Source organism: Arvicanthis niloticus, chromosome 4, assembly GCF_011762505.2.
Source record: "Arvicanthis niloticus isolate mArvNil1 chromosome 4, mArvNil1.pat.X, whole genome shotgun sequence".
In the NCBI taxonomy this organism is placed as follows: Eukaryota; Metazoa; Chordata; class Mammalia; order Rodentia; family Muridae; genus Arvicanthis; species Arvicanthis niloticus.
In genome coordinates, this window is record NC_047661.1 from 10,368,810 (window position 1) to 10,394,163 (window position 25,354).

At 35.9% G+C, this 25,354-nt stretch overlaps 1 protein-coding gene across 1 annotated transcript in view; it reads right to left on the reverse strand.

Annotated features, from left to right (window-relative positions):
- The window catches only part of Naaladl2 (N-acetylated alpha-linked acidic dipeptidase like 2), an 808,912-nt gene that overhangs the window by 271,740 nt on the left and 511,818 nt on the right, over positions 1-25,354 (reverse strand). Inside the window, 3 exon segments of the mRNA XM_034499893.2 lie at positions 19,865-19,963; positions 19,965-19,985; positions 24,201-24,406. Coding sequence (XP_034355784.2) covers positions 19,865-19,963; positions 19,965-19,985; positions 24,201-24,406 — 326 coding nt within the window.

A 25,354-nucleotide genomic window follows, 5' to 3' on the forward strand; every position in this document is an offset into this window, starting at 1 on the left:
CGCTAGATGGCTCCTCATCGTGTCCTTCTTCCAATGATGTCATAGCTCTTTTCTTCTGCATGGAACTTTATGAACCTTATAGTATGTGATAGCTATAAAAAAATCATTCCTGGACAACTCATCTTAAGATGCTACCATCTACTTGGGGTAAAGAGGTACTAAACAACTATATTGGATGTGAGACATTATAATATGCTCTAATTAAAACAAAAGAAAACCAAAACAAGTTCAAAAGTGAATTACAGTGGCAGTATGTAGACAAAATTCAGTATAAGATTCCTAAAACATACACATATTTGAAGTGATCTAAACGAAATCACCAAATAACAGAGGTAGACAGAGTCTCGGCTAAACATCTCTTATCAGCAAATGAAGCTTCCAGTAGTATGAATGGGTTACATCTAATTGATTTGTTGCCCTAAGAGATTCCTCAAACAACCCCAGCTGTTGCCAAGGCTATATAAATTGCTTTCCACAAACTGATAGCAAGGCACTATTTGCTTAACAACGCCCACACAGCTCATTGCATATGGAATTTGAGCTTGTGAATACATATTGTTCTTGGTACTGAAAGGTACACTGCACACTACTAAATGAGAAACAAACAGCAACCCAGCTAAAAATCTTTGATCTACAGTGAAGTCATGCCTGTAAGATATGCTAGTCCAATGGTGGCACAAAGCTTATAGGCGTAACCAAACCAATACCTGATGTGATGGAAGGGACACTCCATTAAATAGAGCCCAAATGAAATGCTGTTTAGTGACCAAGAACCTGAAACTAGATAGGCGAGGGAGCTAGGTGACAACTAAATACTACTATTCTACTAAAGGAACACAACAATAATATGATTCCTAATCACATTCTACATAGGTAAGTGTTTTGTTCTGCCATCATTAAAGAAGTTTCCTCACACAACAGGGAACAAATAAATACACTCACAGTCAGACAATCTGTAAATACTCATCTCAGGCTCAGGGAATCCAGCAGAAAAGGAGCCAGAAAGAGTTTAAGAGACACAGAGCATAGATAATTCTATGGAAACACAGAAGGCCTAGAGATTAACTCAGAGAAACTGAGGAAGCATGGACGGAGACTGGATGGATCTGTACCTGATGGGGGTATCTGAGTTGAAATCACTGGGCACATCCTTAACTTAGAAGCTATCTCCAATTGAAAAACCATTTACAAATAAAAAATTAGTTTTCTCCAAGGAAGTCGCACTGGGGAAACAAACTGCTCTTAAGGGTAGACTGCACAGCCAAGAGTAGGTGGCCAACAGAAAATGAACAGAATCTTGAATGTTTCTTGTCTTATAATATCATGTCACAGATTTTCCTTATTTTTATTTTCTTCAAAATTTATATATATATATATATATATATATATATATATATATATATATATATATATTATTACTTCTAGTTTGTGATTTTATGGGACTTTCCAAGTATGTGAATGAGTGGGTATCTGTATCTATATCTGTGTCTTGTGCCTTTTCTTGGGTTCTCTTACTTTTGTTTTTTATTTTGTCCTATTCTGGTGTTTTCATATCACTTCATTTTATTTTATTATTATCTTTAGGAGCCTTCTCCCCTCTCCCTCTCCCTCTCCCCCTCCCCCTCCCCCTCCCCCTCCCCCTCCCCCTCCCCCTCCCCCCTGCCACTCCCCCTCCCCCTCCCCCTCTCGCCAGAAAGGGATAATTCTGGATAGGAGGGTCTGTGAGGAGGTACTAAAGGGATTAGAAAGAGGGGAACTGAATTCAAGATATTATATATGAAAAAAACTATTTTCAAATAAAAAAGAAAAATAATTCCTAGGTGGCATTTTATGTTTCAATTACTTGGGTCTGGAGTTTATGCATAAAAATGTATGTTATAAGAGGAAGAGGGGAGCAGGGCCCTCTGTGCTCTCTCTCTGACCCACGGGTTCGAATCCCGCTCGCTCCCACGCGTCTCCTCACACGTCTCATGGGAAAAAAAAAAAAGAGGAAGAGGGGAACTTGATCTAGTATTGGATAAGGGAAAAGGACTGAAGCCCTTAGGGCCAGCAGAAAGAATGGAAAAAGGCCACCTACAGAGGTAGGAGGTAGGGAGTCCCTCCAGAATGCAACAGAGACCTGGGAGGTGAGAGAATCTCAGGACTCAAAGGGAGGGACCTTAGATAAAATGCCAGACAGTAGAGAGGGGGAACTTATAGAGCCCACTTTTAAGAGGAAGACATGGCATCAAATGAGGAAGGGGATTGTCATCCTACAGTTAAAACTTTGAAACATAATTGCTCCTGTTTGAAAGAACTGCAGGGATGGAAATGGAAAGGTGCCTGAAGAAGAAGGTCCAGCAATAGGCTCAAAGTGGGATTCAGCTCAAAGGGAGGTCTCAATGCCTGACACTATTACCAAGGCCGTGGAGAGCTCACAAAAAGGGACCTATCATGACTGCCCTCTGGAAGACCCAACAAGAAGCTGAAAGAGTCAGATGCACCCAGCCAATCGATAGAAGCTGCTGATCCCTTTCATTGAATTAGGGAAAGGCTGAAAAAAGCTGAGGAGGAGGGCGACCCTGTAGGAGGAACAGCAGTCTCAATTAATCTGGACCCCAGAGATCTCTCAAATACTGGACCACCAAAAAGGCAGCATATACCAACTGCTATGAGACCCCCTAACAGATATACAGCAGAGGACTGCCAGCTCGATGTTCAATCAGAGATGATGCACCTAACTCTTAAGAGACTGGAGGCTCCAGGGAATTTAGAGGTCAAGTGGGGTGGGGGTAGGGTGTGGGAACAGTCTCGTGGAGATAGGGGGTGGGTTGGAGGTATGGGATGTGGAACAGCCGGAGAATGAAGGGGAGAAATAAAATCTGGAGTTTCCATAAATAAATAAATAAATAAATAAATAATCAATCAATCAATAAAATGCTGGTTATAATTTTTTCCATATAAAGTTAGTCAGGAAAGGGTAAGGCTTCACTTGGAAAAATGGGCAATAGATATCTGTATCTCTCTGTGTCTTACAATTACCCTGTGGTCTGCTAATATTTACTTAAGTGTTTAATCATTTGGCACATACAAATATGAATTAATGAGCAGTATATCTATTATTCTGTAAAATTACATATTTGCAAATCAATGAGAAAATTGAAGTAAGACAATGTTGTGCTGTTACTGAGTAACATTTGACTCTGAAATTTCATGCTTTGTAATTTATTGTACAATGGTGTAGAACAAACCCTGTCTACTTGTCTGGAATGATGACAATCTTCTGTACAATAGTTAAAGTGTTTTCTAGTAGTTCTACCTCTATTAAAAAGTGAGATACCTGGTCAGAAATATGCCACAATTCAGAGTCAACTTCTGTCTCTCAGAATTGGTGTGAACATTATCAGACCATTTGTAATTAACAATCTCAACTGCTAGACTTCACAATATGTGTGAACTCAAGAATCTTACAGACATGTCAATTGCTCACAATGACAGAACAGCACTTTGTCAGACACTACTGTGGATGCAAAGAGTGTGGGCTGAAATAATCCTTAGGGATTTGAGTCCCTAACTAACACCGAGCATGGTTATTTAGAATCAAGTGGGCCTCTGTCATTATGAAGCTGCTAACTTCTCTTGCAAACAACTTTATCTGGTTTGCCTTTCCAGAATCTAACTTCTGCTTACCTCATTACCTAGAGATCAATAAATTTGGAAGGTCATTTTTTGAGCTTATTATGCCTTGTGTACTGAAGGCATTGGCTGTGATTTTTGTTTACTTTGTTCCTTAAATCCTTTAAGCATTGTGGCCTTAGAAAGACATTCTCCTTAAAGACAATAATCTGTGAAACATATTGGTCAATCCTTATTTTACAATATTAAAAACAAGTTTATAACCTGCTGAGACAAAACTTTTCACATGTCCATGCTTGCAATTGGGATTAGAAGGAGACAGCAAGACAGTCGTGTGATGGGAGTATCATGCATGTCTTTGCAGGTGATAAAGGGATGGTACTTGCCTCAGAGAATGGCAAGAGGCAGATTATTGGACTCTCTAGTTTACTGCATGTCATCACTCAGGCAGCATGTTTTAAAACTCAGTAACTTTGTTTTGAGCTCACAGCATGTTAGCAGAATATATAGTCATAGTAGTGCAGATGATAGATTCTTAATTCCCAAGATATCTAGTTGAAGAAACAAAGGATTTTATCACTGTGGAAACTGTTGTAATGCAAAATTGAAATATTTGTTTTAAAAGAGAATCTTTTGATAAAGGTGATATACATACATTCATGCATTGAACATTTTTATAAAAAAATTAAAGATCTACTCAAGGGTTATTAAGCATATTAAATGCATTTATATGTTCCATGTCAATTCGCCAGTCTACCAATTATAGCATAATGTGTTTTGAATAAGATCTTTGCAGTAATCCAGAAGAAAAGCTTCATATCATATAACTCTACAAATTTTTTAACAGTGTAGCTATCTGTGTAATCTAGGGAGACATGACCTCAGTGCTTCTATGAATAGTAAATTGTCAATGTTAATTATAGTGATTTTTAACATAAAGAGTTTAAAATTTTTTTTCATTGAAAAGTAAAATAAAATAATCTTGAGGGTTTAAAAACAATTATTTATAATATACATAATTATTTTATATTAATTTCTATATATACTATAAAATGAAAATCCCAAACATCTTTGTGGATTTTATAACACTATTTTACTTTGTTAGAGATTTTGAAATTATAATTATAATATTATGTAATATATTCAGAATCTAAGATGACTTATTGAATATTACTGAAATTTGCTACACTTTCTGATAATTGACTATATAGAACTTCAAAAACTATTTTATTTCATATCTAATTAAAATTTATGCAAAACAATTGATCAGTACTCTTCATTTAATTCCAAATCTTCAAAGAAAATAATTCTTGAGTTTTTGAAAAGATAAAGGTTGCCATGGAATATGGTTTTACCTTTGGTATTATTACTCTGAACATCAGTTTTCCAAGTAATCCTTGGTGGATCAATACCCATTTTAGACTTGCCTATTGCCACTTTTCTAAAATATTTTATTTTGTTCTTATGTGAGTACAGCTGTTTCTTTTTTGATTTTTGCATGTTAATACAATACTTACAAAGGCCAAAAAAGGAAGTCAGATGCCCTAAAACTAGCCTTAATAAAGATTGTGAGCCATCTTACATAAGTGATGAGAACTGAACTTTAGTCCTCTGTAAATGCATTGGGTACTGGTAACTGTTAACCTCTGAGTCATTTCTGCAGCCCTATGTACTGCAATCTTAATATATTATTTATTTTTATTTATCATTCATTACCATTGATAAAAGAGGCACATTTATTTCCAGGTAAAATGGTTATTATAAATAAATGTCTATAGGTACCTATCATGTTTATGTATCTACACAGCCTCAGAAACTATAATATCAATCAAGTACCAAAAATATCCATGGTTTCTTATATTTTACCAACCATTATCATGTATGGTTCTTGGACTGAGAACCAGAATTTGTTAAGTCATGATATGGATGGACAAATAGTAAACATAAAAGCTTTTATCCTTGTATTCAATAGAACTGAAAAAGAAATTGCAAGTTCTCTATACATTATAAAAGCTAACCAACTAAACAAATATAAATAAAGTATGGATTATGAATGATTTACTATACAAATACATATATGCAGCAGACGAAATCACATATAAAAATGTTTAATATTTTTCTCAATATGTCAACAATGTTTGAGTGCCTGAATGGAATTCTTCCAACTTGAGACTCTTCCTTAGACCAAAATCAAACCGTTTCTCTATACTTTATAGATATACAGAAAATTACTACCATAGTCCACAAAAGAACTGATGTATTAGGGCAGAAATAACTTGATATTCTAATATTTAATTTATTTTATCATCTTCAACTTAAAATTATGTTTTGAAACTGAAGAGTTAGCTAGTCAAGGTAGATACAGCAGGATTGGGGGCAGGTCCAAGATGCTGACAGTTGTGCATTTAAAGTTGAAATATCTGATAAATAAAAACGAGCAAATATGGAGACAAAGTGTAGGACTGAAGGAGAAAACATTTGGAGAACATTCCACCTGGGTATCCATCCCATGTGCAGTCACCAAATGTAGACACTGATGTGGATGTCAAGAAGTGCATGCTGACAAGAGCCTGATATAGCTGTCTCCTTAGAGGTCTGCCAGAGCCTGACATATTCAGAAGTGGATGCTCACAGCTAACCATTGATCTGATCAAGGGGTTCCCAGTGGAGGAGTTAGAGAGAAGACTGAAGGAGCTGAAAGGGTTTGTGGCCCCATGAGGAGAGCAAAAATACCAACCAACCAGAGCTCCCCAGGGTCTACACCACCAGCCTAGGAGGATATAGAGACAGACCCATGAATCCAGCTGTATATGTAGTAGAGGATGGCCTTGTCAGGCATAGGTGGGAGAGGAGATTCTTGCTCCCATGAAGGCTGGACACCAAGTCGGGGGATATTCAAGGGCAAGGAGGTGGGAGTTCAGGGGGTAATTGGGGGAATATCCTCAGAGAAGCAGCAGGAGAAGGGGGGATGGGATAGGGAGTTCCTGGATGTGGGGAGAATGGGGTAAGTGGATGAAATCTGAAATTTAATATATTATCCAATAAAAAAAGAAAACAAACAAACAAAAAGATTCTGATGACCCGGATTATGGTACAGTGAAGAAGAAAATAAGAACACGAAAAGACTAAAGTAAGCAAAGGACACAGAACTCAGAAGAAAAGGTTCTTAGTGGGACATGATGTAAACTCTGAGCTAGGTAAATGGATGGAACTGGGGCAAGCAGGGACTGTCCATAACTGTAAAACACACACTTTCCATAGATGTATTCAAATAAAACATTTTAAAATATTGTACATGTAGCACAAGAAAAAAAAGAAAGAAAGAGTAATATCTTAGCAGCAAATTCTGCCTGATGATTCTAAAACAAAAGTGAATTTTCTTAAAAATGTAAATTCTAGATTTTATCACTTTAGGGGATTTTTTTTTGACCAATTGAGTTTTAATCCTTGCTTAGGTTCCTTTTTTAAATTTTTAATTGGATATTTTATTTATTTAGAATTCAGATGTCATCTCCCTTCCCCCATTTCCCTTCCCTAGAACCCCCTATCCCATGCTACCTCCTCCTTTATGCTTTTATACCATTTTAATTACATGCATGTATTAAGGTCAGTTCTAGGTTGAGGGTCTAGCAATACAATAGATGCAAATAGTCAAGGAACAAGCAAGACAATAAACACAAATAGTCAAAGAAAAAGCAAGGCATAAAACCCAGTTATGTGAACACTCCCTTGATCACTGTTTCTAAGGGCTTATCAGGATGACCAAAGTATCTGAGCCTACTTCCCTGTTCTAGTACAAGCTCATTTTCATGTCTCAAGCCTACTTCCTTGTGCTAGCCTAAAATTTAGAATCCTGTCTCAAATTATTCTTTGTTCTAGCCTAAGATTTAGATTCCTACCTGAAATTATTTCTTTGTTCTAGCCTAATGTCCAATTCCTGCTTGAAGCCTACTTCTTTGCCCTTAGCCAATGTCATAATTCTGTTAAGCATCTCATTTTCTTGTCACTGCCCCATATCAGATTCTTGCCAAGCAGCCCCAAATGCTCTCCACCTCTCCCCCATTTTTATTTCATTAACAATGGTAGTCATTATAATTAGGAATAAGTTTAATGATACTTGCAGTGTATTTGTATAATTCTAACACCTCTCTGGAAGTTTTAAGGATACATAGGGAGCCTATGAATTTCAACTCTCTGCTGAGCGTTGATGCTGTAGATACTACAGATAAAATTACCCAGAGCCTGAGGTTAGTCATTCCATTTTGGTCAAGCTTCAAAAATGGCATATATAGCTTGTTCATGCTAGCCATTTTTGTCCTGGAAATACTTTTATTCCATCGTGTTAAAGCTTTTCTTTAACAACATCACATGTTGGCAGCCAAAGTACATGTCTTGAAAGTCAAAATGGACCCCTAGACAGAGTTCTTAAATTAACAGGCTGGCAAGCCAAGTACAGGTAAGTATCTGCACAGAGCCTTACCAAGCTAAGACAGAAGTGCATTGCTTTTGACAATACATATTCCATGACAGGTAAGAAAGGCATTCATGTCAGAATGACCTAAGACAGGCTCAGTCTTTTTTTTTTTTAAATGGATATTTAATTTACATTTCATATGTTATACCCTTACTCCATTCCCCACCCCCAGGAACCACCTATCATATCCCCGTTTTTCCTGCTTTTCTATGAGGATGTGCCCCCACCAACCCACCCACTCCCCGCCTCCCTACCCTCAAATTCCCTGACACTGGGTTGTCCAGCCATCATGGGACCAAGGGGCTCCTCTCCCACATATGCCTGATCAGGCCATCTTCCCCTACATATACAGCTGGATCCATGGGTCCCTCCCTATGTGTTCCCAGGCTGGTGGGGTAGACCCTGGGAGGTCTGGTTCGTTGGTATTGTTGCTCTCCCCAAGAGGCCGCAAACCCTTTCAGCTTCTTCAGTCTTCTCTCTCACTATTCCATTGGGAACCTCATGATCAGTTCAATGGTTAGCTGTGAGCATCTGTCTCTATATATGTCAGGCTTTGGCAGACCTCTAATGAGACAGCTATATCAGGCTCCTGTCAGCATGCACTTCCTGACATTCACATCAGTGTCTATATTTGGTGACTACACATGGGATGGATACCCAGGTGAAATGGTCTCCAGATGGCCCCTCCTTCAGTTTCTGTCCCACACTTTGTCACCATATTTGCTCCCATGAGTATTTGTTACTCCTTCTAAGAAGGACTGAAGCACCCACACTTTGGTCTTCCTTCTTCATGAGCTTCATGTTGTCTGTGAGTTGAATCTTGGCTATTTCAAGCTTTTGGGCTAATATCCAATTATCAGTGAATGCATACCGTGTGTGTTCTTTTGTGATTGGGTTACCTCACTCAGGATGATATTTTCTAGTTCCATCCATTTGCCTAAGAATTTCTCAAATTCATTGTTTTTAATAGCTGAGTAATACTCCACTGTGTAAATGTACCACATTTTCTGTATCCATTCCTCTGTTGAAGGACATCTGGGTTCTTTTCAGCTTCTGGCTATTATAAATAAGGCTGCTATGAACATAGTACAGCATATGTCCTTGTTATACATTGGAGCACCTTCTGGGTATATATGCCCAAGAGTGGCATAGCTGGGTCTTCAGGAAATGCTATGTCCAGTTTTCTGAGGAACCGCCAGACTGATTTCCAGAGTGGTTGTACCAGCTTGCAATCCCACCAACAATGGAGGAGTGTTCTTCTTTCTCCACATCCTTGACAGCATCTGCTATCACCTGAGTTTTTGATCTTAGCCAATCTGAATGGTGTGAGGTGGAATATCAGGGTTGTTTGATTTACATTTCCCCGATGACTAAGGATGTTGAACATTTCTTTAGGTGCTTCTCCGCCATTCACATTTCCTCAGTTGAGAATTTGTATAGAATATACTTTCAGCTGCAACAGTATTTACTTAAGAGTTGATTTTCTGGGGTGAATTGTCTGTCTGTGTGTGTGTGGGGGGGGGGGGGATCTGTTGTTTTGGTTGGTTGGTTGGTTTGGGTTTTTGCTGTTGCTATTTGTTTAAACCTAATTTTTTAAACAATATTTTAAATTACATCTTTAAGAATTTAAGACAATATATTTGAACTCATTTCTTCCTTCCATAGCTATCCTTTCATACATTTTGACCTAACTTTTAGTTGTCTTTTATCCCCTTTTCTAGTTTGAGTTGCTCAACTAGTCTCAGGAGTGGAGCCTGCCCTGGCATGTAGTTGATTAGCCATAGGTCACATCATTAAAGAACATATACTCTCTCTTTCAGAAGATGTCAGTAGCTTCTAAGAGGGTGGTAGGATTTCTTTCATTATGCCTAACAGATAAGCTTCTGAATGAATTAGGATTGAAGCAAGCTGTCTTATTTCATTTACTCACTGAGTGTTTTAATGGAGAGTAATGCCTTTCACAACACAATGGGGAATGTGTTTAATCGAGGCCATGTGCTTATTGGATGATTTAATCATTTACTTAACACTATCATTGATTTATTTTTATATTTAAGAAAGTCAAATTATTTTATTCAAGAATGAGACCAAGCTAACCATTCAAAGTTACAGTTCATTCCAACATCATTTGAAAATGAGAAACAACAGTAAGCAAGGAAAAGTGTCAACAGATACCAAACTCATCCCCCAGAGTACACCTGGAAAGTGTGTTCCTTTTTATTCCTTTTTGTAATAAAAACTTAAATTCATTTAATTACTCACAGAATTATAAAATGTTCAAGTTATTAATGACAACTATCATTGCTGTGGGTGAGGGATAAATGGTAAACTGATATTATTGATGTTTTTTTTAAAAAACTTGTAAGAGGTAATAGATATTCAGATGGAGAAAAACAAATCACAACAAATCCTTACAGATAATTTCATTTAAAAAATGTGTTGAGCTGTATTAATGACATTAATGACTCTGTAGTTGAATATAGCCATGCAGCCTGCCAAACAATTCTGGTTTACTAACACCTTACCTGAATGAACAGCTGTTCTTTGAAGTCCTGCCAAGCTAATGTCCAGGACAAAAACCCACAGACAAAAAAAATTACTCAGCTCAGGCCATTTTAATAATGGAACATTAATTATGATTGTGTGAATGAATTCAAGCTTAATTTGCTAATACACTTAGTTGTTTGGATTTCTCTTGGGATTCATAACTCAAACATTAAAGTAATCTGCCTTCTGAATTTCAGGGTTTTGAAACAGATCTAAAACTTTCCTTGATATCTAGATTTAAATAAAAAGGAATTTACATATTGTCAGTGTACACTGAACAGAAAACCTTGTAAAATAGTCATGAACTTGAGAGACTGCTGGCTCTTAACACAGAACAAAGACTTGTAAACCTAGGAGACAGATAGTGAATTACAATTTTGAATGGAAAACTTTGTTGAAGTGGTAAATTAGTGTAAGGAATGTTTTTAAATCAGTATATTAGCCTGTATGGTCATTTTAGTTGACTTGTAGTACAAGTAGTCACAGAGGAATAAGATAAAATAAGTAGAACCCACTGAAAAGTATTAGAATTTATGAGAATCAAGAGAGTGAACATAATTCTTCTCATCAATAAACTGAAAAAATTTAAAAAATACCACAAAACTATAGTTATATAATTTATCATGAAAGACAGGACAATTGAAGTACATTTTAAACAAATTTACTTTTCTCCTTTATGGAAAGGTTAGCAATAAAACAAGTTTCATTTTAGTGTGATCATTATAATTATCAAAGACAGAGTGAGAAAGAACAAATACTGTGTCATAGTTTTCCCATCTCACCTCCTATCATCTGCCAAACCTCTTATCAGATACTACACTTCCTATGAGATGCTATACCTTCCTGTTATCAGATGCTACACCTCTTATCATCTGCCACACATCCTATCAGAAGCCACACCTTGGATCAAATGCCACTGCCATCTACACAAGTTAAAATTATTAGAGTATTATACATGAAAATCATGTGTGTTTAACAAATGAAATTATATGCAGTGAAAGCAAAGGTGTGTTGCCTAAACCACTGAATAACCTCATGTGCTTAACCTTTGTTGCTGGCCACAGTTCTGAGACAGTGACCATTTGTAAGATGTATATGGAAAATAATATTAGGAAAATCCAATAAAATATGGGCATTTGCTTAAAGGTAGTATAACAAACACATTCCAAAGCATGAATTGCTTAACTGCAAGAGTAGAAGAATATAGACACAGGAACAAAATTTAATATGGTTGTGCTGGCTAGGTTTATATCAACTTAACAACAGCTACAGTCACTTGGGAAGTGATTATTTTCAACTGAGAAAATATCCCAATCAAGTTGGCCTGTAGGCAAATCTGTGATGTATGTTTTTTTTTTTTAATTGATGACTGATGTTGGAGGATCCAGGTTATTGTGGGCAGTGTCACCTCTAGGCAGGTGGTCCTGAGTTATATAAGAAATCAAACTGAGTAACCAATGGGAGCAAGCCAGGATGCCATGTTCTTCCATGGCTTCTGCTTCAGCTGTATCCAGATCTTGCATTTAATTCCTGACCTGTGTTCCCTCAATGAAGGATTTATAAGATTGAAAGAAGGAATAAACCCTTTCCTCCCCCAACTTGCTTAGGTGATGCTGTTTTATGACATCAATAGAAACCTTAAATAAAACAAAGGTCATATGCTTCTGGTTAGGACTTTGATTACTTAGAGTCCATATATATCAAATGCTCTAATGATAAAATATGCCATTTCTCTAAATGAAGTGTTAGGTAGGTTTGCGTTAGCAAAAAATAACTTCTATAATGTTTCAAGATGTTAGCATGCTAAATATCATGTTTCATCAACTTTTATTTAAAATTTAGCTGTTGCATGACCTTGCAGACATATAAAGTGTCAAATAGTGATAGAATAAAACCAAACTTGAATATCCCTCATTTTATACTTATGCATACAAACATTGAAGAGATACAAGAAACTGAGGATGGTTGCAAGTCATTGATTGGCTTCTGGATATGGTGACATTTCTATTGTGAAATAAATATTCTCAGAATGTAGTCAGATTTCAATGTGGCTCCAAAAATTTTATGTTTGTTACTGAAGTATGTACAGCATTATTACCCATTTTGACCCCTCTAGGTGATGCTACCTTATATTATAGTCTTTTCCCATATGAGTAAATCAAGGAATACATATTTATTACCATAAAACTTTAAAGGCAAATGTTAAAATATGACATACTACATATCATTACAATAATACATTAAATAAACCAAGAATAAATGCTAATAAATACTACTATTGTTTTTAAATTAGTTTCTGATAACTGGATTATTTGAACTAATGTCCCTTGAAGTATGGCAAAGTCATGGAGGAGGAGCAACATGTACTTACAGGGGGTTAGGCTGTGTGTCCTTATCAGAATCACAGTAGATGTATATAAGACTATTAGAGTGCCATTAGATAAAGCTAAGAAGTGAAAAGGGACATTACCAAAGCTACTTGGAAACAAAAACTAGTAGTCTGGTATCCTACGCACCAGCTTACCTGACTTGGAGTGGGATTGGGAGTCCGTTCATATTTCATGCCACTGTCCTATAATGCATATGTTGGGCTTCAGCCAATACCATTGCTTCTTTCCTGCGAATTCTGCTGCAGTGTAAATCATACTAGTACCTTTCTCTTAGCTATTACTTGCATTCTTTACATTACAGGCCATCTCCTCCTTCATGGTTGGATAATAGGGACATTTCATCTGATTTTTGTGTTCTGTAACACTTAAAGCAATGTAATTTACTGAATGAATTTTCTATGAATTCCCATCCAGTAATGACCTCTCCTCCAGACTTTGGTGATTCACAAGTCATATTACTGCCCACTTCTCAGCCCAATGCACTAAATAATCTCAGTGATTTGATGGACATGCACTGCATATTTTGGTGGAAAGCTTTAGGTCTTTGTTATTTTCCTTTTGCTGTGGAGAGGACAATATAACCAAGGTAACTTATAAAACATAGTCCTTAATGGAGTCCTTATAGTTTTAGAGGGTGAATCAGTGACTATCCTGGTGGGTAGCACAGGCATGAACAGGCAGGAATGGCTCTGGAGAAGTAGCTGAGAGCTTATGTTTGATCCACAGATATTAGGTAGAGAGATAATTTACTCCGAACGGTGTAGGTTTAGAAACCTCAAAGTCCACCTTCATTGACACACCTCCTTCCACTAAGCCTTCAGTTAGAACATAGCTCCTCCATCAAAGCCATATCTACTCCAAGGCCACATATCTAAATCCCTCCTGAATAGTCCAACCAACTTTGGGCCAATTATTCAAACATACGAGCCAATTTTATTTCAATCACCACAATTTAGTATGTACAACAATGTAAAACAAAATCAAAAGAGTTTACAAACCTGAAAAACAGTTTGTCTAGCTCTAAGAAGGCTTTGTGAATCTTTGCCTGTGCCTTGCCGTCTCACATTATCAATGTGGTCATTTACATATCCTCAGATTTTCTAGTTACTATTAGGTAATTACAAAGCAACATCAGTAAACTATGACTAGATTAACTATTTTCACATTATATACATGCTTCAGTTCTCCAAACACTAAGGTCCAAGCAATCTTATCTCTATTGACATACAGAGTACTGACTAATACATGGGTCTGTAACCTGTAAGAGATGCTTTCAAAACCTAAGAGAAAAGAACTACATAGAAACAGAGGTGTGTACATATTTATATTGTATATTAATGTTTAAAGCCATTATTTTTTGGATCCAACTTGCCAGTAATGCCATCAATTATTTTGTATGAAGTCATGTATATTTCATCAACCAAGGTGTAAGACCTGTGTATCTTGTATCATAAATTTAGATTTTTAAAATAATTTTTATTTCATGGTAATTTATTCAGAAAAGCTAATTGAATACATACAGAGATATACAGAGAGAGATTTTCACACACACACACACATACACATGTATCCACTAAGTACATATTTAAATTGTTTGTTAATGATAGAATGGAAAATCATTTCTTAATATTTGTAGTAGGCGAACATAAGTTCACTTTGTTGTATGTTATAAGGTTCTGGAACCATAATGCAGTGTAAAAAGAATTCTATAAAAATGTTTGTTTTAAACATTGATAAAATTTACATAAATTCCAAAATAGTGCTGCTATCCCAAACATAAATAATGACATAAGGCTGCTTGAACATTCAGACCTTAATGTTCAGACTGTAACTGGTACACTTGTCCTATGGAACGTCATGCCTTTTTGAGCTGAAGTTATCATGTGTCTACCCTGCGATAAAACAATTCTGCATCTACATAAATGGTTGAACAAAACCAATGTCACTATTCTGCCAACGCACACAAATCTCTAGGAGAGTAGTGTTCTAGACTTGGAAGACTGGAAACAACTAAAAGAAAACCCCATAGGTGAATATTCATTTAATTAATGTATTGGCATTTAATATTTCAGTGTATTTTGATTTTTTTATATGATTGCACATGTAGGGGGAGGTGCTGGTACTAGGTCTGGTTCCCTAATTGGTTCTTGACTTGCTAATAAAAAAGGCCTAGAGCCAATTGCTCGGTAGAAGGGACAAGTGAGACTTCCGGGTCCCAAGAGGAAAAAGAGATGCAAGGGGGTGGGAGGTCTTTTTTTTGGCAGGCTTTGTAGCAAGGCACACAGCAATCATGTTAGAACTCAGGACAGCTAGGTCCTGTGGCTCCAATGCAGGGCAGGTTGCCAGAGTTGCTTGTCAGGGGCTGACTGGAATGATCACCAAGTTTGTGGCCAGAAGGAAAAAGGAGATAATAATTGATGAGGTCATGTATGCCTTTACAGGCAGGAGATTCTGACCCCAGCAACTGTGCCTAGCTGCCAATTTCTAAAGTAATAAAGCTGTCTGTCTGTCCTTTATCCACAGATTCTAGGTCCCTGGGAGTGGGCTGGTAGAGCGGTTGACTCCAGAGCATAAGGTGGGTAGAGAGAGAAGCCAGGTTGGGACTGATTGAGATCGGCCCCTGAGTTGAGCTTAGCCAGGTGGGACAAAAGGGAGCGGGGACTGGCCAGAGTGCAGCAGCTCTGGGCAAGCCAGGTCAGTGCTGGCAGCAGCAAATTCGGATCTAAGCCAGGAGGGACTGATAGCAGGGTCACAGCTCCCAGAATAAGGTGCTAGCGTGGTTTAAAAACCACACTGCCATTGTTAAGTTACATCATTCATCGGGTACATAGGAAAGAGAGAGAAAGAGAGATGTAAGTTACACTGTAATTAATATATATGAATTAATTAAAAGGTTTTTAGACTCAAATATATTAATATCTAGGTTTTTAAATATAGTTTTTCAGCTCAACAACTTACAGAGATTACAAGGGCTGTGATCAGTTTTGTATTCGTTAATTTGTGCTTCCACTAAGAAGAGCACAATTACCATAGTAGTAAAAGAATCAAAAACATTTGCTTAACCAGAGACTTAGTTTTTGCTTTTGGTTCATATTTAATCATAAGTCAATGATAGACTACAGCTATTATGAAAAAAATAATTAATTTGTCATTATTATTATAAATTACAAAAATAAAATACTTTTCTGGATATTAATAAATAAATTAAAGTAAATTGAAGTTTTCTTTCAATATGAGTTCTAGCTCATTTTTATATAAGGTTGGTATATATTTTCAACACAGAACCAAAAGGGTTTTTTCTCCTAAACAAATGTTGAAATGGATCTTGTGATAAGCCATTAATTATTTACTCATTCTGCTTTCTCTTGCATAAATGAATGTGCACATTAAATCCTTTGCAGTTTCTCTTTTTAAATTTTTAAATAAAACCTTTATTTTTTTAATTGTTTACATGTGTTCTTTAATGGGTTCAGACATATATTCAACACATCCTGCTTACTTTCTTCTTTTACCATATTCTTCGAAGTAATATTAATGCAGAATATCATAACAGGTAAATATATAGAGAATATGTGTTTATGGAGTCCTCAACTATACATGGAACATCAATATCATACCCCCACCATCACCACCCTGAAAGATCAGGGGCCATAATGAAGAAAGACATGGTAATATAGTAAGATGAAGGCACTTCAAAGGAAACACTGCTCTAAGCATGAAAGTACCTCTGTTCTCATGAACTCCCCAAAGTTGTACTTGCCCACCTAAGTTCTGCATAGGATTAGCTCAAGACAGTCAACATGTCAGCATGGAGGAGTTGAGGAGCCACTGGCAGTTGATAGCTTATGGATAAGACAGAGTCCACTTTCTTTAAGATTGTGGTATTTTAGTTGATTGTCCATGAAGTAATTAGTAGTTCCACACCCACAGGTATATGAGCAGCAAAAGTTACATTCAGTAGGTTATGAAAAAGTTAAGATATATAAGAGAAAGTGAAACAGAGAGGTGCATTAAGAAGATGAGGTGGAGCTATGAGAAGTTAGAAAGATAGATTGGTAGTGAATATGATCAAAACACATTGTCTGCATATATGGCATTCTTAAATAATTAATAAATATATTTAAAATTTAAAATAATAATAAATTTTAAAACAAAAAATGCATTAATATAATTTAACTCTAAGGCTGTGGAATGTCAGTGTTAATCACTAGATATGCAAAACAAAATCAAGCAACTAAATGACATCTGAGCTCTCTAATATTAGGGTTCTCTCTCCTGGTCATTCATTTATTTAAAAATATTTTAACTCCCAGGGAAAAAGTATGCAGTTCATTCCTTCTGGTGGATTTCTTGTGAGATTAATAAGAAGCTAGGTACAACTCATAGCATGCACACTAGAATTCAGTTGATCTTAAAAGTACACATTTATCTTTTCTGTCTTTCTCAATGTCTTTCTCTTTTGTTTGACATATAGAAATATCAATTAAAACTATCAAATTAAAAATAATTTATTAAAGTCATAAATTGGTAGTTTGCATTATATTTCAATCAAGAATTATGGCTACTTGAGACATGTTTCATGATCTCTCTCTAATATAGTTCCTATGGTACTTACTGGAAGCCCTGTGGCAATCTAAAAGGCCATGTCCAATGTGTGCCAACAGAGACTGAGCCTAGAAATGAACTGCACCCCAGTAATGATATGCCTGTCTTCATACATAAGACCAATGCAGATAACATTATGTGTAGTGAAAGATGTGGAAATGTGTGATATCAACTGACAATGGAGGAAAAACTCTGCTAAATTTTTGAGGCATGTGAGAAACGATTATTAGACTAGGTAGATTTCATAAAACTTTGTTGAAAAATATTTTTCATTTTTCACAAAGATTTCTCCAAATTTCTTTTTTTTTGAAATTATAATTGAATTTAATCTTTTAAAATAAATTTGCTTGGTTTACTTTAAATTATATTCTTAAAAATGTAGTTTTTATAGATCCTTATTACATGAATACCAGTGATTTTATAGAGTTGAGTAGTACAATGTATATATATTATATAATGTATGTACACACACACACACACACACACACATCTGAATAGCATCTTTCTATGCAAATCGTTAAAGAAAACCCTTCTCTCATGACACCCAAATTACTGTAATGGTCCTGTTCATTATGTTTCTTATTAAAACCTCAAAGTGATAAGGAAGAGGAGCATCATTATCCTAATATTGGATATTTTATTTACATTTATTATTTACATTTATTGGATATTTTATTTACATTTCAGATGCCATCCCCTTTCCCCATTCACCCCCCCCAGAAAACCCCTACCAATGCCCCCTTTTCCTTTTTGCTTTATACACTTTTTAAAAATGTTAATCAAAGGATTTATAAGTTTGGTAATGCTCAATCAGAAGTGTAACCCAATACCCAACCTAGATATATCAACTATCTTTGACTGTTGGAGACACATCTGCCTCCATATCCATACCCCCTCTTTTTCTCTCTCTTTCTCTCTCATCACCTAGCTTCTCCTCTCCTTCTTCTCCTCCTCTCCTTACTCCTTCTCTTCCTCTCAGTACTCCTCCCACCTTAGCTCCTCCTACATATCACCCTTCCTGTTAAAATAAAACTTTTCTCTCAAAATACAATTAGAGCATAATTATGCCAATTTGTACCTGTGAGGTACAAGATAGTACTAATACCCAGCCCATCATTTTGTTGAGTAACCAGAACCTCTGTCATCTCTCCTAACTAAAACACTTAGTTCTGAACCTGGCTTTTTTTCTTGGCTTTAGAATGAACGTCAGCTGAAAACCATCCACTCAAATCTTTTCTCTCAAAGTAAATAGCCAGTATTGGCTATGAGACTATAAGTTTTCAACCCTGCCAGAAATCCAGAATGACTGAGTTAACTAAAATTATGGGAAGCACAAAGCATAGCTTCTAAAACTTTGCCAATTTATAAACACCACTGAACACCTGCACACTCCCTATACTACAAAACATTGGAGCATTTGATCTTCAGCCTTCTGGCCCAGGATCATCTGACAGACCTTAGTGCTGCAGAATTATTAAGGGCTGATCACTCTGTCTAGGCAATTTCTTTAATTTTGTTTGTTTCTCAAAATTTCAATTCTTGGTCCAAGATAGTTTCAATCTCTGAAGTGCTGGGATTCTAGGTACCTGCCACCATGCCTAGCCTCACACTTTATAAATGTGTTACAATCATTTAATTCTGTACTTCTGTCTTCAGGAATAGTCATAGTATTGTTTTAAAAATCTAGGGTAGTTCTAAATTTACTAAAACACAAACCAGTGTGAACAAATACCAAAGGAACCAAGTTTACCACAAAAAGGGCACAAATTTGGAATTTAAGAGCAAAATCTGAATTTCAAATAAAATTACATTTTACTGTATCTATAACAGAATAATTCATAATTTCTTACAAATACACCCATAGATAATCTTAGGCAAAATAAATTCAGTTTAAGCAATATTGACTAATAAAATTAAAGCTGGGTATTACATTTGTAAATTCAACAGTTGGAAAGAGAGTCAGGGAACCACATGTATATTCTGGTCCATTCTGGTCCATGATGTGAATTCTAGGCTAGTCACTCCCACATTAGGAAACTCCTTCTCAAAACAACTGATCAGACATAAATAAATAAATAAATAAATAAATAAATAAACTGGTGAAATAATAGGCAATTCCTTAAAGTTCTTTAAAAATCATTTTGTGAATACTTAAATGAAGGAAATAAGAAGCATCAACATATAGAGTAATGTGCTGCCTTAAATTACTCTCCTCACATATTGTCTGTCTTACCTCTACAACCAGTTGCTGGAGAGATGGCGACACTACTGGATACAGACTGGAGTTGCCCCGGATGGGACTATTAAGGCTAATGTAAGCCACAGCATTTTTTTTGTAGAATCTTCGCAAAATCCTGAAATAAAAAGTTTTAAAAGTTCTACCATTGGTGCAATTAAAATAACACATTTTACTTTATAAGGATAATAAATATTTTGATGCTAAAATATGACATTTATGAGAAACATCCTATAAATATTTTATCGTGTGTTAAGGTTAATCCTTCCTCTATATGTAAGTCTTTCTCCAAACTTGGTTTACTCTAATGAGCAGACTTGAACAGCTGTTAAAGTAGTACTTATATAAAGTAATCACTTAAGGAGGAAAGGTTTGGAGGGTTAGAATAATGTTGGGTTCAATTACAGAACACACACTGGGAATTTTCTTCAATGACAGTGGCTAATGTTGCAGTCATTGTATTAGAGAACAGAACTGGTCAACTTAATTAGTTGGTGCTGACAGACTTTCCCTGTGAAGAAATAACTTAATTTTGCACACATAAACTCAAATTTTGAGAGAAATTGAACAAATTACAATGGTGAACTTGTGACTATGACTGCATAAAAAAAGCCCATGAATGCTGTATGTACTAATTCCATGGGAAAATTCCACCGGATGGAATTGTCATGGTGACATGGTTTTTCATTGTTGATCCTTGCCCTGCAGTGCTGAGGACTGCTAATACCACATTGTGAGAGAAAGAAAATAGGGCCTTATAACCTTGGCTTACCAATGTTTAATATTGGAAATTAATCTACAACTTGTGAGAGAGATGACAAATTATTTAAGAATAAGTCTTTTAAATGAACATGAGCAATTAAAAAACTTGAGTAACGTCATATATCATATAGCAAAAATGTCATTATTATTTAAAAGTTATGAAAGAAATATTTTAACACATGAGCACATAGATACTTTTTTTTTCAAATAATGTGTTTTTCATGAGCCCCACAGAAGACAGTCAGTCCTATGTACTTACTTGAGGAAGCTACTTTCAGAGTATTATCATACTGTCTTATTTAACAAATAAGTTTCCCCTGGTAGAAAAGATCTGAACTTAGACCTTCTTACTCTAAAATTTATAATATTTCCAGAGGAGCATGTGTAAAATATCCTTATATAAGGGATGGTACTTTAATGAAACCTGTTTTAGGAAACACCAAAATTTTCTTCAAGGATCAGCTTCAGTACTAAGTGAATTCTCTATTACGTGCATGGGCTACAAATGCCATCTACATGTTTATTGAGTGGTACCACCTAATCCTGTTAACTTTAGGCTTCCAGGGGTTCCTATGTAAGCGAATTATAGCAAATCACAGAGAACAAGAAGGAATGTGAACAAAGCTTTTTCTTGCTCACCTCTACTTGGGATCAGTATTTAAAAAAAGGGTTTCATTCTCAAAGGAAGATTGGATAACAGTAATCAGAATGAGCAATTAAGGGTCTACAATTTCCTTCAAATGGATGCTGATGAAATGTTTTCATGGGATACAGTGATGTATTCTATTATATGAAAATTAGATAAATTTTTATCAGCCAATGGTGAATTTTCAATATCCTTGGTCAGTTTCCTTATGTCCTTTTTGTCCAGTTACTCATCTAAGAGATCGGAAGGAAACTAAATGTATAAATTTGTTCAGTTTTACATACACATGCACATTAGAGGGACCTACCTATTTAGAATTAGAATTATATCATAACTTCCTCTCTATTGCTCTCTACCTCTCACAGGTATCATTACTCCAAGCTTTCCCTTGACTCTCATCCACCTTAAGTTGACAGTATATTTTTCTTTGATTATTACTGATATTTAAACAAATACGTAAATACAATCAGCTGAATCTATTTTTAGTTTGTGTGTATATAAGTAAGTTCTTCTTTTGGACTCATGTACTACAGCAGTTTTTTATATTTAGTCTCTGCTGAGAAATTACATAGTTGTCAAAAGAAACAATGCATTCACAAAAATAATTAATATTAATTTAGATTTTATGAGGCACAAATATTTACATAGTTTGCAAAAATTGGTCCCATGTATACAAATGCATATTTACTTAACTTCCAGCCTGTAAGAGCTGACAATTAAATGCTTCGAAGGATTTTTTTTGTTGCAATACACTTCCCTAGGAATTTGAATTTAAACTGTTTAACTTAGGAATTAATGAGAGAAACCTATTCTTTGAATGTGGTTTATCCACACTTATTAACTAAATAGTAATATAAATTGATTGTGAAAGTTTTAGACATAACGGTGGCTGTTTAAAAACATTCTTTAAAATATACCCCTAATATTTATTAGAAAATTGAATCACCATTTCCCTGCTTTGTAATTATTTAAAGCATTACACATCACTAACATGTACAAACTGCTTTTAAATTGTTGTACTCTTCTTAAAGTTATGAAATAAACTTTAAAGCTTTGTTCCTGGATTACTGTTTTTTTCATCCAGGAATTTAGAAAAGTTCTCAAAGCAATAGCATTTCTTGAATTGAAGTGTGTCCTCGTTGAAACAGAATGTTCCATCACTCAGTTGCATACATGGGAATTGTATCACCTGAAGCTTGTGAGTCTTGTTAAACATGCTTTCAGCTTTAAGACTATTTATCTATTAAAAAGTACATAGGGTCTTTCTTTTTCTTTTAAGATTATTTTTAATTTTATGTGTGAATGTTTGTATATGTGTATATACACCATGAACTTGCCTGCTGCCCTCTAAGACAAGCAAATGGCATCAGATCCCCAGGAACTTGCGTAGCAGGTGGATTGTTGGGGGCCGACTTTTAGCAGAAAGCGCCCATCAGCTTTGCAGCCATCTTGAGCCATATACCCTGACATGAGACTTGGATTACAATAGCCTACAACAGCTGAGCACACTCTGATAATCTTGGTTTAGATACCTTGGGTGTGTGAGATTAAAGGTGTGTGAGATTAAAGGTGTGTAATTTAAGAGTATGACTTAGAAGTGTAGAGATCAGATTTAGAGACAAGACCTAAGGGCATGATTAAAGGTGTGACCAAAAGGCATGGCTTAGAAGTGAGACATATAAAAGGCAGAGGCAGACAGTAGAGAATCAGACTATAGAGGGAGAATCAGGCACTTAGAGGGAGACTGAAGAATAAATGGGATTGAAACACACTCTGTCTGGTCTCCATTCCTCGGGACTGCCCTCACTCTCTCTCTTGCTGAACCCCGACCCGTGGACTGGAGCGGCAGCTTGGACCGGGATACAGTGGCCGCCAAATGCGGGGCAGCCCGGGCCTCAACATTTTGCTCGGGCCTCAACATTTTTGACCACCCGAACGTGGGGCTAGTGTGGCTCTCAACATTTTTTGGCTGCCCAAAGTGGGCCAGCTTAGGCCTCAACAGTGGATGTCATGGGCCATGTAAGTACTGGGAACAAACCCAGTCTTCTGCAAAATAACATGTTCTCTTAACCACTGAAACAACCTTCTCACTCTATTATTTTGTTTTCTATGCTGTACTGATATTTTCCTTAATCTCTGTAGGAATTTTATCTTTTTGAAGACCTAAGAAAGAATTATGACCATAAATTCCCATTAATATTTTTCTCACAATATAATATTTTGTTCATAAAGATATTGACCAGATTGTGTTCCATGCAAAACTACATAGATCTTTTGTCTACATGTTTGCTTTGCCTCTCTTTCCAAATAGTCATAAAATTACAGAAAATATGAGAGTTTTACAATGCTAACAATCTTGTTAGTATAGCATTAGTTATCCCCTGTCACATTTTACTAGAATATTGTGTCTTCTTGATATATAGCTATAACAAGGGTGTCTCAACTCAAATATTGCAATTGTTTACTGATTATATCTCAATGATGGATTGATTCAAGTTCTTCATGGTACATAGGTAAGAAGGCAGGAAAGCTAGGGTAGAGCAATGGGGTTGATGGAGTAGAAAGAAGGAAGTTAGGACAGCAATCGATATATGAAATGTCTCATTGCATTGATAACATCATGGCAATGAGTGCTTAATATTTTTTGGTAAAACAGAAACATGTATTCATGTGTGTAATATTCTTTCTTTCTCTTTGCCTATAATGCTATCCCATAAGTAGAGGTATGATAAAGTAAATATTATTGCAATTGTTATCTGGGTACATAGGTCTGATACCAATGGAGTTACATTAGATTTTGAAGCCTTTTGAGAGGTTCATTATTTTCTTTGCTTCAATAATGTTAGACTATATTAGATGGAATATGAAATAATGGGTAGCACAGGAAAGAAAATAAAAGAAGTACAATTGATGAATTTATTTCACCTCTCCCCATTCATAGGAGCCAATTTTGCCCCAGGGTGTTCCTCCCCATGAGCAGAAAACAATAGTACGTTCTGGTCTCCATCCTTTCTTCACTCTTAACATCAAAGCTTCAATAAATGCTGTGATTACTGCAGTACTGCTGGCCCATTCTTGTCCATTATAACTGTATCCAGCATGGTGGTTGCTGCCAACTATAATATACCGATCTGGAAATAGAATGAAAAAGGAGCCATTAAAACAGAATGTAAACCTCGACAATAAATTTAATGACATTTATATAATCCTATTGCACAAGTAAGCAACAATTAAGCCAAATTGTTCTAATAATTAATACCACTTTGGCATTTTCCAGCCCCTGCCTTGATTCATACATCTGGGTATATCAGTGCAGAAGCAGCTGCTAAAGCCAATTATGAATCCAAAGCTGAGATCCATATTACTGTCCCCTGCAACATGAATATTAATTAATGAAGCATACAAATATATCACAAAGAAATTCTTATCTAACATTTTCCAGCATTATATTGGGAAGTGCACAGCAAGCAATGCCTGTGTGCTTAGTGAGCAGCAATGAACTATTAATACATCTGTACAGGATGCGACTTAAGAGTGGTGTATGTTTAAAATGTATAGACTTTCTTTAAAAAATAGCTATTTAGGAATATATTTATGGTTTCAATTTATGCTTCTAAACCCTCTCCATTCTCTGAAGGAAAATAAGATTTACCAGCATCAAGCCAGGACTACTGATAATTTAACTTTTCATGTAATTTATTTCATGTGGGCATACACAGTTCATTAGATGCTCCTGTAGAAAACTTGTCATGATTCATGGATATGGTCCTTTCACCATTTTTCACTAGCTAGTCTTACCATTAAAATTGGGTCAAAATATGGCTCCAGAGATTTATCTTGTCTTTTTCTCCCCCAGTGGATGTTACTCAAAACAGTAACCAAGGTTGCTTTAATTGATCAAACAACCCTATGAATTTCTTTAAAGGTCAGTCTCATTATTGCTTTATTATGAGATGTTCTATATAACTATATATAAGGGATCCCCATGATGGCACAATGGGTATAGGCAGCTGCTTTCAAAACTGATGACTTCAGTTTGATTCTGGGATCCACATGACACCTCAATATTGTCCTCTGAC